Here is a 14,701-nt window from a genome sequence, read left to right as displayed (position 1 = left end):
GGCGAGTCGCCTCATTTTTACAGCGTCGAACGAGAAACAGGGTGTTGTAAACTTGTGGTGTATTCGATAGGAATCGAGGCTCGTCATCGTGTTCGTTGAAACGTCGTCAACCGTTCGGAGCATACCGATCGGACGCGTTCGTGCGCAGGTACAAAAGAATCGAATAGAAGGGAAAGAGGCTATCTTCCACTAAGAGGACTAAGAGTGTCTCAGCGGGTATAACGTTTGGAATTTCGTCCTACAATGTACGCGAATAGAGTAAAGGTGGAACGACGCGTGCGAAATTCACGCGACTCGTTTTCGCGCGTTGTTCTTCGCGCCTCGTAAAGAAGAAGGAGCGCGCGAGGATCGTCGAATACGCACCGTGGACGTTGATCGACCGGACGTTTCGATCCAACTTAAACGAGTAAACACGCAGCTCCTTCACGTCGCTTCTCGGACTTTTACCGATCCGGATAATTGACCGCGAGTATTTTGTTCTGCTTTCAGATTCTCGATATCACGCGAACGCTTGCTACAAGAAGCGACGAGTACGGTTCAACGACGCGACTTACAAGCAATATCCTTGCCCTAATTGTCCGAGCGTTTTCGTTTGGAAATGCACGCTGAAGAGGCATTTGCGTAACGAGTGTGGACAAGAACCGCGCTTCAAGTGTCCCTATTGCGTGTACCGTGGTAAATGGAAGGCCAACATATGCAGGCACATCAAGAGAGTTCACAAGGATTGCAGCATCTACGTTCTCAGCGCCTAGAATTTTTTTATTCCATCGATTCTTTGCGATTCTATCGGACGAACCGTGTTTTGTCATCTCGCATTAATTCTTCTTAATAAACTGAGTATAAGACGAACCGAAAAGTTGCGTTCTTTCTGCGCATACTCCAAGTATCGAAACGATACTGACGATGAGTCGAGGTAGCGAACGAGCCAACAACCGATTTATCGCAATGAGAAAATTTCGTCTGTTCGTTTGTTTCAGATTCCGAGCAAAATTGGTGGCCGTACAGGGAAGTTGGTAGATCAACGAAATGCAGATCGAAGAAACTGCGCAACGCGATTTACATTTGTCCAAGTCCTAATTGCGCCAAATCGTTTAATTGGAAGGGAAACTTGAACAGACATCTGAGATACGAGTGCGGCGTGCAGCCACGATTCAAGTGTCCGTATTGCGAGTATCGTTGCAAAGTTAAAGGAGACGTGAGCAAGCACATACCAAGAAGACATCACGGTTTGGTCGTCTACGTCGTCGATTTGTTCACCGCCTCGTCTTCTAACTAGTCGACCTCCACGCAAATCCGAAACCTGTATTTTCATTCGAATAAAGTATAATTCGCCTTTTCCAAGTTGCGTGCTAGTTTTTACGACTAAAACGCGTTACGTAAATCGCACGATTCCATCGCGAGTATACGTTACTTTCCTATCGCTGTTTCCTCGCTGTCTCTCCCTTCTTTCATTGCAGGTAATAGCAGGTAATTATAGGCGTACACAACGATTGTGCACATGCTTCTTTTCGCTCTTTGACGGACGATGAAATACGATCGCGATCTGATGGTATCGGATCGGATTTATAGGGCCACGTTTCCTTCATTTTTCTCACACGTTTATTACACATACTCGATGCCATCTTCCAAGAAGCGTTTGATCGCGGACGATTCGTTCTTTTTCAGGGTACAATGGATCTACGTCATTGAGGGGTCATCAACGCACGAATTGCCTCGTGAAAGCTAACAAGTACGCCTGCCCGAATCCCAACTGTCGAAGCGTATTCGCTTGGAAGAGAAACTTGACCAGCCATTTGCGTTATCAATGCGGCCGACAACCGAGATTCAAGTGTCCTTATTGCGACTACGTGTGCAAAGTTAAGGCTGATATACGCAAGCACATCAGGATCAAACACAAGAACCATGACGTTTATGTGATCGATATTTGTCAAGCGTGGGAAATTGTTAGATGAATTGTTCTGCGACGAGCAGCGAACGTCAACGAGAGAAGCTAGGACCAAGCTTGAGATTCGATGAGAAAAGAATGCGCGGCCGTGTTGTCAAACGATCCGGTCCGATACCTTTTGTCGACTCGCGATTGTGACGAAACATCGTAAAATCATCCATAATGAGAATCGAGGTTCGCTCCTTGCCGACGCTTTGCATGCAATCGTGGCCTTTTCCCCTTGTTGCTTCAGGGTTTCGGCATTTATATCGGCTACACGCAGACACTAACAACGAATCATAGTTTTTCACACGGTTCGAAATCATGTCCTTCCATGTTTATTTCTCGTTTTCCACCTGTTGTCGTCGAACCTTCCACTATCGCGATACTTTCGGAACGCAACGGAGCCGACGAGTTTGGGTTCAAACTGCAATTAAATTGTCCGTTTGAGATTGTTTGTCATAAAGTTAACATATTTTGATAACTATGCGACTGAACGTTTTATTTCACTATCGTCTGTGTCTTAAGGGTATTTTCGCTCAGGTGCCTAGTACACAGTTTTCTCGAAAACCACAACCAACTACAGATGGGCACAGGTCGAAGTTACGTTCAATAAAGTAAATCAAAATTCAAATTATTCGCGAGTCTTTATTTCAAGCAAAGCTCACCGTTCATTCCTTTATTCGAGCCAGCAAGGCTCAAAACAAACTCAGATCGCCAATTCGCGAGATCGTGTAAAACACGTCCTTTCCTTCTTTTTCTTTCGTCTCTTCTTTTTTTTTCTTTGTCTTCCTCTCCTTCTTCTTTCTTCCATCGTCTCTCACTTTTCAGGACATTTACATTCGTTCTTCTTATTTTTCGATTCCTTTTCTTTCTCTATTATTGTGCTGGCATGCATCTTTATGCATTGTGTACGCTATTTATACTCTGATGGGAATTAGTCTTGCGTATACGCAATAAATAAATGGAATTAAATTAACGTGAAATTGTCCTCCTTCTAGGTATCCATGCCCATGTCGTCGTTCAGACGAGAATGAAAAGGTCGGATTCGTTCACCAAGACAAAGAGGTTTCCATGTCCAAATTGCACGAGTGCCTTCACGCAGAAACCGAGTCTGACCAGACATTTGCGTTACGAATGTAGACAAGAGCCAAGATTTCAGTGTCCCTACTGTCAACAGAGAAGTAAAAAGACGTCAGATATATACACGCACATCAGAAGAAAACACGTGAATTTGGAAGTTTTCGTCATCGATCTTCACGAATTGATGGCGCGCAACTCATACAACTCGTACAAAATGAGTCGGCTATGAAGCAAATTGTAACAGCTGCATCGTTGGTTGCTTCGTTTCGCCAACATTTTTTCAAGACCGAGTTTTCCATTCTTTGATTTCTCTCGAATTATCTTCTTCTAACTTAAATACTATACAGACTGATATACGTGTGAGCGAGCATGCGCTTGCCTCTGTGCATGCATAAGTACGTAATTATGAACATAATGGGAATGAGATTATCTTTGAAAATATCAAGCAGAAATTGATTTTAATAAAATTTTATTCGTTTCGACCGTATCGCATATATATATATAACCATTTATTTGAACCACGCGTTCCGACCCTTTGTCAGCGTCGTTTCGTGTTTCTACGATGCAAAGCGATTCGTTTCGAGTCACTTTGCCCAGCGATACAGCCAACGGAAATCGCAACGCGCGGTTAAAATCGTTCGCTGATATTTCTATAGCGCGTGATTCGAACGTTTCCAGTATTCGATCGGTTATCGATCTTTCGGTACGTCGGCGTCGTTGTTTTCGTCGTTATTTTCGTCGTTGTCGACTTTCTCCTCCTCCATCTGCCGTAGTTGTTGCATACGCGAATTCTGTCGTCGACGATCTATGCGACTCGAACTAGCTCGTAGACTGTGCGCGAGTATTTTGCTGCGTTTTTTGTTTCAGTTAGTCGTGGTTTCGGCATCTGGCGGAACAAGTCGAAGAAATTCTGCTGTCCTAACTGTCCAAGCGGATTCACTAGGGAAACGAACCTCCGAAGACACGTGCGATACGGATGTGGCCAAGGACCGAGGTTCAAGTGTCCCTACTGTGAGATGCGTTCGAAAGAGATCTCGAATGTGTATAGACACATTAGGACCAAGCATCGAGGAATGTGCGTCTTTCTCATCGACATCGCTACCAATAGACAGTTTTACGCACGAAAAAATTAATCGATATGGAAATGTTCTGCACGCAAACGAACTGCCATCGAACGTACGCGATACAGAAAAGGAGACGCATTTTGCAAATCGTGCGATAAATAACGTTATTTCGAGCAACCCGATCGCAAAAAGAATTCGTCATCTCGTTTAGCGAGCCCGTCCATGCGCTTTCTCGAAATTCCCACCAATTTTCGTGGAATATTGGAAACGAAGAATCTGTAAGCTCAAGTAGTATGTATACAATAAACGTTCATCCGTTAGAGAAATCGGAAGAGTTTTTCGACTTTCTAAAATTCCAATTGTGCCAACAGAAACAAAAAAGACACTGCTGTGGGTTTTCTGTCAATTATTTTTTTTCTGTCTATTTTCTCCTCCTTTTCGTCCTCCGCCACCTTCTCCTCCTCCGTCTCTTCTCTTCTCGTTGTCTCTCTGTCTTTTCCTCGTTCCTCTTTATGTCCTTCACAATCGACGACAATGTTACGGCAACAAAAAGAGACGCGTTACATCAGAATCCACTCTGCTTGTGATTTCAGGTGCGATGTATTTACCGGAACCATCGGTCTTCCCGTATCACGTGGATCACTGTCCGCAGTTGGAACCGCAACAACAGCGTTGTCGTCCGCTGGGAAAGAAGCACGGAAGCAATGATAGCAATAGGTTAGTCTGATTGGTTGTTTCGTCGCGATCTCTCGTACATTTGCCGCGTTTCGATGACGTTTGCCGGTATTCGCGATAATTCGCGATTTTTCTGTAACGTTACGATGATGCATCAGGTATAATTGTCCAAAGTGCGAGAGGACTTACCGGCACTTGCATCACATGTTGCGCCACTATAAGTTCGAGTGTGGCAGCCCACCGAGGTTTCAGTGTCCCTATTGCGAAATGAGGAGCAAACAGTCCAACAACGTTTACAAACACATACGCCTGAAGCATCCAGGATTGAAGCTCGAAGTAGTTGTACTTCAATATGATCAGCAATGAACTTTTTTTCTTACTCTTCCTTTAACTAAGATAATTTGCTAACAATAAAGAGTTTGATTGTGATAAAGAAATAAGTAGTGTTTTGCGTAAACCAATCATTATCCTTCGATTCCCACGTGAAAAATATATGTCATGCAGCGTGGACGAGGTGTAACGATTAAACACGCGTTCAGTTACTTTATTTACGCTTTATAGGTTGGAAATCGGCGAAATCGGTTAAGCACGTGGAAGAAAACGGCAAGGACAGTGTTGGCGGCTGTCGAATCATCGACCGCGTGTTTTGCCAACTCTTCGATGAATTCTGTTCTCGTACATACAGCTTGAAGATGCCTGCAATCGCTTTATTTGTTGTGTGTCTATAACTCGACGAGATAGTTGAACGTTATCGTGAGGCGCGCGTGTATGTGTGTGAGCCTGCAAGCACAATTTCCGAGTTTTCCCCACATAGAAACCATTCAGTTTCATTCATCTTTACCTGTAAATCTTCTTGTTCACCGACGATCCTTCGCACACGCGTTTCTTCCATAGCGGCTCGATCATGTCCGATCGAACGACTACCATCGCGCGAAACGATTCGCGAGTTTTCACGAGAAATCGGACGCACGATTCATACATCATTCGTCCGCGGATAAAAAGCGTGGAAAAGAAAAGCAAGCCTTGTTCGAATCGACGAGGAGCGTCTCGAGCGAGATTTTCACAAATCACAACTAACCGATCTATTCCGTTTTTGTTTTCAGCACTCCTACAAATGTTGCCGCTACCTTGGATCGAGGACAAGTACCCGGAACGAAGCTCGAGAAAAAGTAAAACCCGATTCCCTTGTCCACGTTGTCGAAAGAGTTACACGACCAAGAGCGCGGTGACGGCCCACTTCAAGTACGATTGCGGCAAACCGCCGCGCTTCGAGTGTCCTTATTGTGGCAAGTTGAGCAAGAAAAAGTTCAACATCCAGGATCACATACGGCACAAGCACCCATCTAAGCCGGTCATCTGTAACACGTTGTTTTAGGACCATTCTTCTACCGACGCGATGTATGACGCGTGTCGATGTGTTGGCCGCCGTTTCTCGAAACGATATCGATACGAACGTCGTTGATCAACGTTACCTCTGTGCGTTACTTCTTCGTAAACGAAACGGTTTGCCTTCGAATCGTCCGAATGGAATCGAAAAAAATCGCAACTTTCAAATCGCCAAATCGACCAGGATCGGTTCGCGACGTCGAAACGACGCGTAGTGATCTGGTTTCGTTCGTGGAATCGTTGATCGATAAAACCGTCAAATAGAGGAGCCCGTTAATCGAAAGACATCTGAAAGCTTGGAAAAATAAAGAAACTTTTATGGGAAAAGTGAGAATAAACGTGTTCGGTTCTATATTCTGTATTCAGTTTGAAAGAGCGACATCGGCTTTGATATTGTTCGTATTGGTCGATGTGTACTCTACTCCTATATGCTATATCCTACTTTGCATGATCCCCTGTGTTTCCCTCTCGTTTGCGTGCCAAATTGTAAGGCGATGTTGGAGAAAGCTGTTCGCGGGAATTAGGGCTAGCTTACGAACTTGACCGTGATACGATGTTTTGTAGGTGACCGACTCGACGATCTCCTCCGTGTCGCGCATTCGAGGAAGTACGCGAGGAAACGGGACAAGCTGTACAACGCGTTCACCGGGAAATTTCACTGTCCCAACTGTAACAACGGCTATGGCAGGCGAGACACTATGTTGGGTCACTTTAGATACGAGTGTGGCAAGGCGCCGAGGTATAAGTGTCCTTACTGCACCATGTGCAGCAAGAAGACATCCAACGTTTATCAACATATCAGGTGTATGCATCCCGAAGAACCTGTCACCCTCGTTAAACTCTATTGAATCGTTGTTCGCGGCTTACCAAGCCAACCAACGTTGGATACAGCAAAAAGTATCCAAGCGTTAAAACCTCCTCTTCCTCTATATTTCTTTCGAACACGTGCAATCAAATGCACGATCCAGATCGTGTTGTTCGAGCACGCGTCGTAGACGGCCAATATTTTCCAATTGTCGTTCGAACGAATAAAATTGCTGAAGAAGAACAAACTCGTTTCTCCTACTTTGATCTCGTACAATGTTTCCTCTTGAATTTTTAGCAACGACGATGCAACAACAACAACAACAACAACAACAACAACAACGTCTAACTTTTCGTTTCGTCTCGTCTCCTTTGGTTTTCTTTGCTATCGCCGGTTACTCCACGTTCCACGAACGTTCGTTCGATTAACGAGCCTTTCGGTTTGTTTCGTTTCAGATATCGCGGAATGGCGACCGAACGAGAGGTTCGTTCGTCAGGTTTGCGACAACGGACTCGATCACGAGAAATTCTTATCACGGAAAACGGAGCGAACGCTGATTTATCGACGCGCGAGAAGAATTCATCGTGTCGGCTTCGAGACTATGGCGAACCGCCTGCATCGAATGGTTTCCAAAAAATCAACGACGCTGTGCCAGGGATCGCTCCAAATTTCGTTTCAACGGAAGCAAACCTTGATTTTAAACAGTTCTTTTTCATTTGGATGCCCTCGTCGATTATTGGATGGGTGCCATGTCTCGCGCGAGTGGCAAACGCTCGAACATATTCTCACTCCGATCGCACGAAGAAGATTCCAATCGGAACTCACGACTACTAGCGTATGGCGAGCACCAAAGCTTCAAACGACGGACTCTATGTATTCCTGTCAATAAATGAAAACACGTAGGACACAACAAACACACAACCAAGCTTGTCTCTCCTTTGGAAAAAATACGTGTGCGAGAACGTACGCAACGTATCATCCTTCCGATCCCTTTAAAGATCGCGAGACGAACGACGGCTCGTCCTGAAATTGAATTTTCGCTGGCTCGCAGTTATATTTAATTTTCGTCACCCGTTCCCAATTGGTCGAACGAGTCAGAGGAGATACGACTTGCTGCTTTCACTTCTCTCTAACGGTCCATTCTCGTCTCTTTTTCTGCTTACAGACTTCAGGCCAATTGTCTTGGGAAAGTTCCACGGTGTCGTTCGAAATTCTCGGCACATGCTGAGGCTACAGACGTCCCTTAACCGGCGCGGCTTTCCATGTCCAAGATGCGCCCGTACATTTCACACTTCCGGCGGTATGAGTCGTCACTACAGACTCGAATGCGTCGATCTGCCGCGTTTCAAGTGCCCGCACTGCGATATGCGCAGCAAGTATACTCAGGCTGTGTATAGGCACATTAGGGCCAAACATCACAACATGGAGCTAAGATTCGTCAAGCTTTACTGAATCCTCGTGTGGCGACGCTGCGAACTATTGCTTCGATTTCCAATCGTCGATTCAACCTAATCACCTCCTATTTATACCGAATATATCGATTGCCGCAAACCGACCGTATACCATGTCCATTTCGTGTTGCACACGCGTGCGCGCTTTTCCGCTTACGGCGGCGGAACACAGTTCGAGCAGGCTGCAACGCGCGCATAATTCGATCGACCGAACTGGCCGAGTTGTTCGACAAGAAGAGACGGAAGAAGAAGCATGGAAGCGATCGGAGCGAGAGATGAGAAACGAAACGTAGGAACCTGTTCGAATTTAATGAGTTCCGAACGACGTAGAATGTATGTACCGAGGTTTATTGAAATTCCGATCGAACAGAGATAATAAACCGCCGACGCGGTGAATAAAAACCAACGATGTATGCTTGCGAATTGCGAACAGAATTATATTGTTATTAATATTATTACGGTTATTACTATTGTTATCATCATCATCATCGTCGTCGTCGTATTCATCGTCGTCATCATCGTTGCTATTATAACAGCAAGATTTTGATATCGGTACCAAACCGTGGCAATGTACCGTCGTTGTATTGTCCGACTAGATCTTGTATTGTACATTTGCGTGGCTGCGCTTTGACGTAAAGCCTGTCTTTTGATAGTCTTTGTACAATTGCCCATAGTTTATTCTCGAGGAGCCTAGGAACATTTTTACTTACCAAAGGACTCGCACGAATAAGTTACAGTAGGAATTGTGAATAATTGCAGTGAGGAAAATTAGACGAAAAAAAAGAAGAAGAGAAGAGATAAGAAAAGAAAGGGAAATGTCGCAAAGACAACTGTCGTTTTTTTTTCTATGTTTTACGTATGTCTTTCTTTTTTTTTTTGCATCTCTGTTTTCGCCCGTTTTCAATATTTTCTAAGCTCTTGTTCCGATTCCATCTTCACAGTTTTCATTCTCCTTCCCTACGTAGTAGCACGGGCACTCACGAACAAGTACAGTCAAATTGGAAATTTTGCCACTTGCTACATCTTGCAAGCTCGACCGAGTCACCGGCTTGCGATTTTCTACGCTTGTGCTTTATTCGTTCGATTTTAACCGTGTACACACGGCTGGGTAGATCACGATACAGTCGATTTTCTGTTGTTAATAATCGAGTGATATTGAATTTCTTGGTGTTGAAATAAAAGAAATGGCGCGCGAGCAAGGGTTGAGGGAGAGAGCGAGGGAGAGAGAGAGAGAGAGGGGGAGAAAAAGGAGGGGAGAAATTTTGATATCCTTCGAATCGTTGATCGCGTGGCGAAATATTTGAATGTTGATATGAAATCCGTGCTTGCAGGTAGACAGCCGGCAAATCATCACGGTTGGTTCCACTGCCCTCGTTGCACACACAGTTTCCTGTCGAAAGACTGTATGATGCGTCACTACCGGTCCCATTGCAACCTCCACGAGACTCGTTTTCGGTGTACATACTGTGATTACGGGTCAAAGTATAGCTCGAACGTCTACAAACACGTACGAAGGGTCCACAAACAGTTGCCTTTGTTTAAGCCACATCGGCTGCTTTTGCGTTGACCAACGAAGAGCAGATGTTGTTGTTTTCGAAGGACAACGATGATAAAAAGGGAAGAGGAAACGCGGAGACATCAACGCTCCAACGACAACGACTTTGCGCTGCGTCGTTTCAACGAGGAGATACGGACGCGCGGCTCAGCACGTCCGTGCGTTGTTTTCAACGACTTGTGCTACGTCTTTTCACCAAAGATTGCTATTCTTCTCTGTCACCATAAGATTTGTAATCGATCAACTTTTTCCTTTCTTTAACCACCATCCGCCAATAAAATTCGTTTATTTCGTTCGATCACCGGAAGCGTGTTAATTATTTGACAGAATTTAACGATTGCGTCTACGTAGAAACACGCGTTCATCCGACAACGAAGAGACCTTTGAAAACGGTTGAAAGTGTCTCGCTGTCGCAGTTTGAGATCGAAATCGTATTCTCTGAAATTCGTCGCACGAACCGTAGACAAGCATACTGACTCGGCCTGTGATTTGCTTGTCTTTTGCAGGGTACGTTGAGGAGTCGCGGCCAGGGCAAACCGATCAAGTTCAGAGATACTTTTGCCCGAGATGCTGCAGTTCGTTCAGTAAGAAGGCGAACATGCTGACACATTTTAGATACGAATGCGGCAAGGAACCACGCTTTCAGTGTCCGTACTGTGGCAAAAAGGACAGAAAATCTTCGAATACCTACAGGCATATCAGGACGTATCACAAGGGTAGTAGAATTCAAGCGTACAAGCTCTACTGAATCGTTGTATCGATCCTTGGAAGAAAGCAGGATGGAAAGAAGGAAGGAAGGAAGGAAGGAAGGACAGAAAAGAAAGGACAAAAGCATGGAAGAAACGAAACCAACGTGTGCGTTCTTTCGTAGGCGTGTGATTCGAGATGAATTAGAATCGAGCGAAAAGCGCGAGCAGTTGTGTGTACAAGATTACGAAAATAGATGTGTTCCTTGTCCCGTGAGAATCACTGTTCTCGTTCTATCCTGTCTTTCAGCTATCTCATTTTACTCGATGCTACTCGTTTCAGCGACTGCTCGACATTTAACGACAGGATTAGATATTGGTTCGCGTATTGCAGCATTCTTAGGGGTTTGTTTCTCTCGACCTACTAAGCGTATCGGTTAATTCGTTTCTCTGTTGTATTTATTTCCTTGTTCCTTTCCGTTCGGTACCGACACCGGTTTCGCTGCTTGCTAACCGTTGGCTCTGTTTTCTTGTTCGTAGGACGGCCCCTACCACCTTACGATAACACCGCCGTTCTGGATAATTTGAGAGCGGACATGGAGTACAGGGGGAGACGAGCTGCCATCAAGCACGAAGACGGTGTATTCTGGGACTCTGGCAAAATGTCCTATCATTGTCCTATATGTAACGCAGGTTACACTTATAAGAAAACATTGAAGACGCACATGAAATACGACTGCGGAAAAGAACCGAGATTCAAGTGTCCTTATTGTAACAAGAGGGACAAGTGTTCGTCGAATATTTACAAACACATCAGAATGCGACACGACGGAATGCCTGTGATCGTTCATCGAAATTAAAAACGATCGTTCCTCCTTCATCGAATTTACGTTCGAGTTTACCTCGGTCTCGCGATTTCCATTTAATCCGCAAATTAAATTCGCGGTTGCCTTAGCTCGACTACGGCGCTGATTCCCGGTCGTAATATAGCGATCTGTTTCGATCCAATCGGTGACAGTTGGACACGCCAAGTTTGTCGATCCATCGATCTATCCCGCGTTTGAAAACACAACAATAATGGCGTAACGTTCGACGCGATTCACATCGAAGCGAATAACAAAGTTTCCCTCGTGTCGCGTATAACTCTCCGCAGTTTCGGAGAATAGATTACTGGCAACGGGTGTACGCGTATTCCGGTGTTTTCGTAGGTGGCAAGTTTCTATGATAGAAGAAGATGAAAAGGACGGAAGGAAGAGGGAGAGGGGACAGAGAAGAGAAAGAAGAAAGTGGAGTACAGGAAGGAGAGAAAGCAAGCGAAGCGGAAAATAAGAAAAAAGAAAGAAAAGAACAAAGATAGTAGAGACTTAGGATTATCGAGATCGATTAAAATTGCAAGTATCGAGATGGACGAGATCGAGTGATTGCTCGAATTAGATACGCGCGATAGAATGATACACGATGTATCGTTTACCTCAATAAAATCGTCATATCTTTAACCCGTGGTATATGATATATACATTTGCGAGTATAATGTTAATTTCAATCATTCCAGACAGTCGTTGGTGTACCGATCGCTGTCCCTCTTCCCTTTTTACAGATTCAAGTACATACAGAACACACATACACACACATAAACAGCAGACGCGTGTTTGAACGCGTGATAAAGTTGGAGGAGGTTCGCAACGCGATGGGTGTAAACCGTTGGTAAATCGAGGACGCGTGTTAAACGACGTCGAGACGACGGAACGCCGAGAGAGGAGAGCAGTTTCGTTACAGCGCAGCGGCTCGACTTTTTCTTTCTTGTCCGTGTTACTTTGTTACGTTTATTCTAATCGCGATAGCGATTAGATACGCTATTGTCGATAGCCACGTTAGATCTGTTCGCAGGGCCTATTCGAGACGATATTGCATATAGTTTCGGCAAACGGTAGCGAATGACATGACGCAGGACTAATTGTCCTGATTCTTTTCAGATGTACGGATATTGCAGTGGCCAAACGCGAGGACGCAGGCCGCGGTCTCCAGTTACATCTGTTCAAAGTGCAACGCAGGATTCCGAAGGATGTGGGACCTGATTAGACACAAGTGTGGCCAGATTCCTAGATACGCGTGTCCTTATTGCCATAAGAAGGACAATTCATCCTCGAACGTTTACAGGCACATCAGACGATGGCATCCTAAATTGCCAGTCGGTGTGAATAAAATGTTTTGAATGGTGTGAAATACTGCCGGTGAAGTATCATAGTTTAGAATCATTGGAATAGCAGATCAAATCGACACGAATCCAAATCCACTGCCAGATTTCTTTTCTCTCCAATACGCGTATTTTATTCGAAATAGCGATACTATGCGCCTTCGAGTTACACGGATGACGATAGCAAGGCTCCATGCGCGTATTCGAAGAAAAATGATTTTCGTCGATCTGATATTTCGTGTGCCTGTGTGCGCGTGTACGTGTGCGTGTGCGTGTGTGCGTGCGCGTATTCGCGTATTCGCGTATTTGCGGTACGTGCGAGCGTCTACGTGCGTTGTGCTTATGCGGATGTGCATACGCGTGCATGTGCACTTGCGCGAGAAAGGAACTCGACGAAACTGTCGTTGGTCTACGTTCGAATCACGAAACGATCGGTCCCTATGATCAGGATCCATAATCAGAATCTGCGAGCATTATAATGTTTCCTTGGTGTCCTACTTTCATTTACGCGTAACTATGTAACGCTTTGTAGATATGTATCTATCTACGCTTCCATGAAATGAATTTGAATTGCTGATTTTCTTAACGCGTACACGTCTACGTGGACGTGCACGTGTACGTATTTCGGCATAGAAATCGTGGATCTCCGTGCGCGCGGATGCGTTATAGCTCGAACTTGGCTATATATCGTATTTGTGTTTTAATTTTCAGAGTGGAACGACACGTCGTCCCGTTCGAAGACGAACGCGACAAAGTGTTCGCAGTGCGGCAAGATGTTTCCCAAGCAAAGGGACTTGGTCTTCCACTTGAAGCACGCGTGCGATCAGAAACGCAAGATTCGTAGCGTGAAAAGCGTCGCAGCTTTTCTCTATGGCACCAATTTGGACTGCAATCAATGTGGCAAGACGTTTAAAAGGCGGAAAGATCTGAATTACCACGTTCGTCATTTGTGCGGTATTCGAGGGATACAGTGTCCTTATTGCAACAAGTGTTACACGTATACATCTAACGTCAAATATCACATAAGTCGTTACCACGAAGGAAAGGAAGTTTATTACAATAAACTGTTTTGAGCGATTGATTGCCGCGAATATCAGTTGCCACGGTACATCGATTTCAAATCGGTATTTCCAAAATCGTACTTAATCCGCGCGATACCTCACTTCGCACTATCGTATAGTTCGTCTCGTCTCGTCTCGTCCCTTCCCGTCTCGTCCCGTCACGTCTCGTCACGTCTCGCCGCGTCGCGTCGCGTCGCGTCGTGGCGATGCCGTTTCTGAACGCCTTTCAGAAAGAAATACTTTATCCCTTTGCCCGAATAGGACATGGCATACAATTGGAGCCGTCATCCTCCTCTCTCTAGTCGTTCGAGCATTCGTTTCAAAGCTGAATGACATCGTCGGTGATAATTGTAAAGGATCTCGTAACCATCATGTATAAACGTGTTTGAAACGATTAAAAGCTCGATGAATTTTCAGTTTCCATTGTTTTTCTCTTCTCCTACGTTTCCACCGTGCTACGCGTAATCGGTTATCTCGTAAGTTGCCCTTACCTTCGTCTCCTTTTCGTTCATTTTTTTTTTATTCGTAACAGTTACTTAGTATCCTCTGGAACCAAATTTCCACAAATTACCTTCTCATCGTTGCAAACTCTCTCTCTCTCTCCTCTCTTTTCCCTTTTCTTTCTCTCTCTCTCTCTCTCTCTCTCTCTCCCTCGTTCTCCCTTTTCGTTCTCTGTCTCGCGCGCGCATTTCTCCAGGAACGTTGCCCATTGCACGGTATAAAGCTCATGGCTCCGTGGCTTTGACGCGGATTAACCATCGTGTATCTTGGTGTTTCCAGGTGACTATCAAAGGGAGCAGTTTTTCAAATGGAACAG

General features: G+C 45.0%; 1 protein-coding gene across 20 annotated transcripts in view; it reads left to right on the top strand.

The window, feature by feature from the left end:
• LOC139987399 (uncharacterized) overlaps window positions 1-14,701 on the top strand; it is an 89,242-nt gene that overhangs the window by 48,220 nt on the left and 26,321 nt on the right. Inside the window, exons 6-8 of one of the 20 annotated variants that reach the window (XM_072003616.1) lie at window positions 3,875-4,082; window positions 4,665-4,788; window positions 4,905-5,042. The exons of 13 other annotated variants lie outside the window; for them this stretch is intronic. In XM_072003616.1, the coding sequence (XP_071859717.1) occupies window positions 3,875-4,082; window positions 4,665-4,779 (323 nt within the window). In that variant the 3' untranslated portion in view covers window positions 4,780-4,788; window positions 4,905-5,042. Of the gene's footprint in view, window positions 1-489; window positions 857-977; window positions 1,342-3,874; window positions 4,083-4,664; window positions 4,789-4,904; window positions 5,187-5,849; window positions 6,033-6,696; window positions 7,185-12,602; window positions 13,037-14,701 lie in introns of those variants that run through there. 6 more of the 20 variants (XM_072003609.1, XM_072003625.1, XM_072003615.1 and 3 more) reach the window with 6 other exon arrangements.

The sequence above is a fragment of the Bombus fervidus genome, chromosome 5, assembly GCF_041682495.2.
Source record: "Bombus fervidus isolate BK054 chromosome 5, iyBomFerv1, whole genome shotgun sequence".
Lineage (NCBI taxonomy): Eukaryota > Metazoa > Arthropoda > Insecta > Hymenoptera > Apidae > Bombus > Bombus fervidus.
Note: the sequence above shows the minus strand (reverse complement) of the source record. Positions and strands in the feature narration are given on the sequence as shown.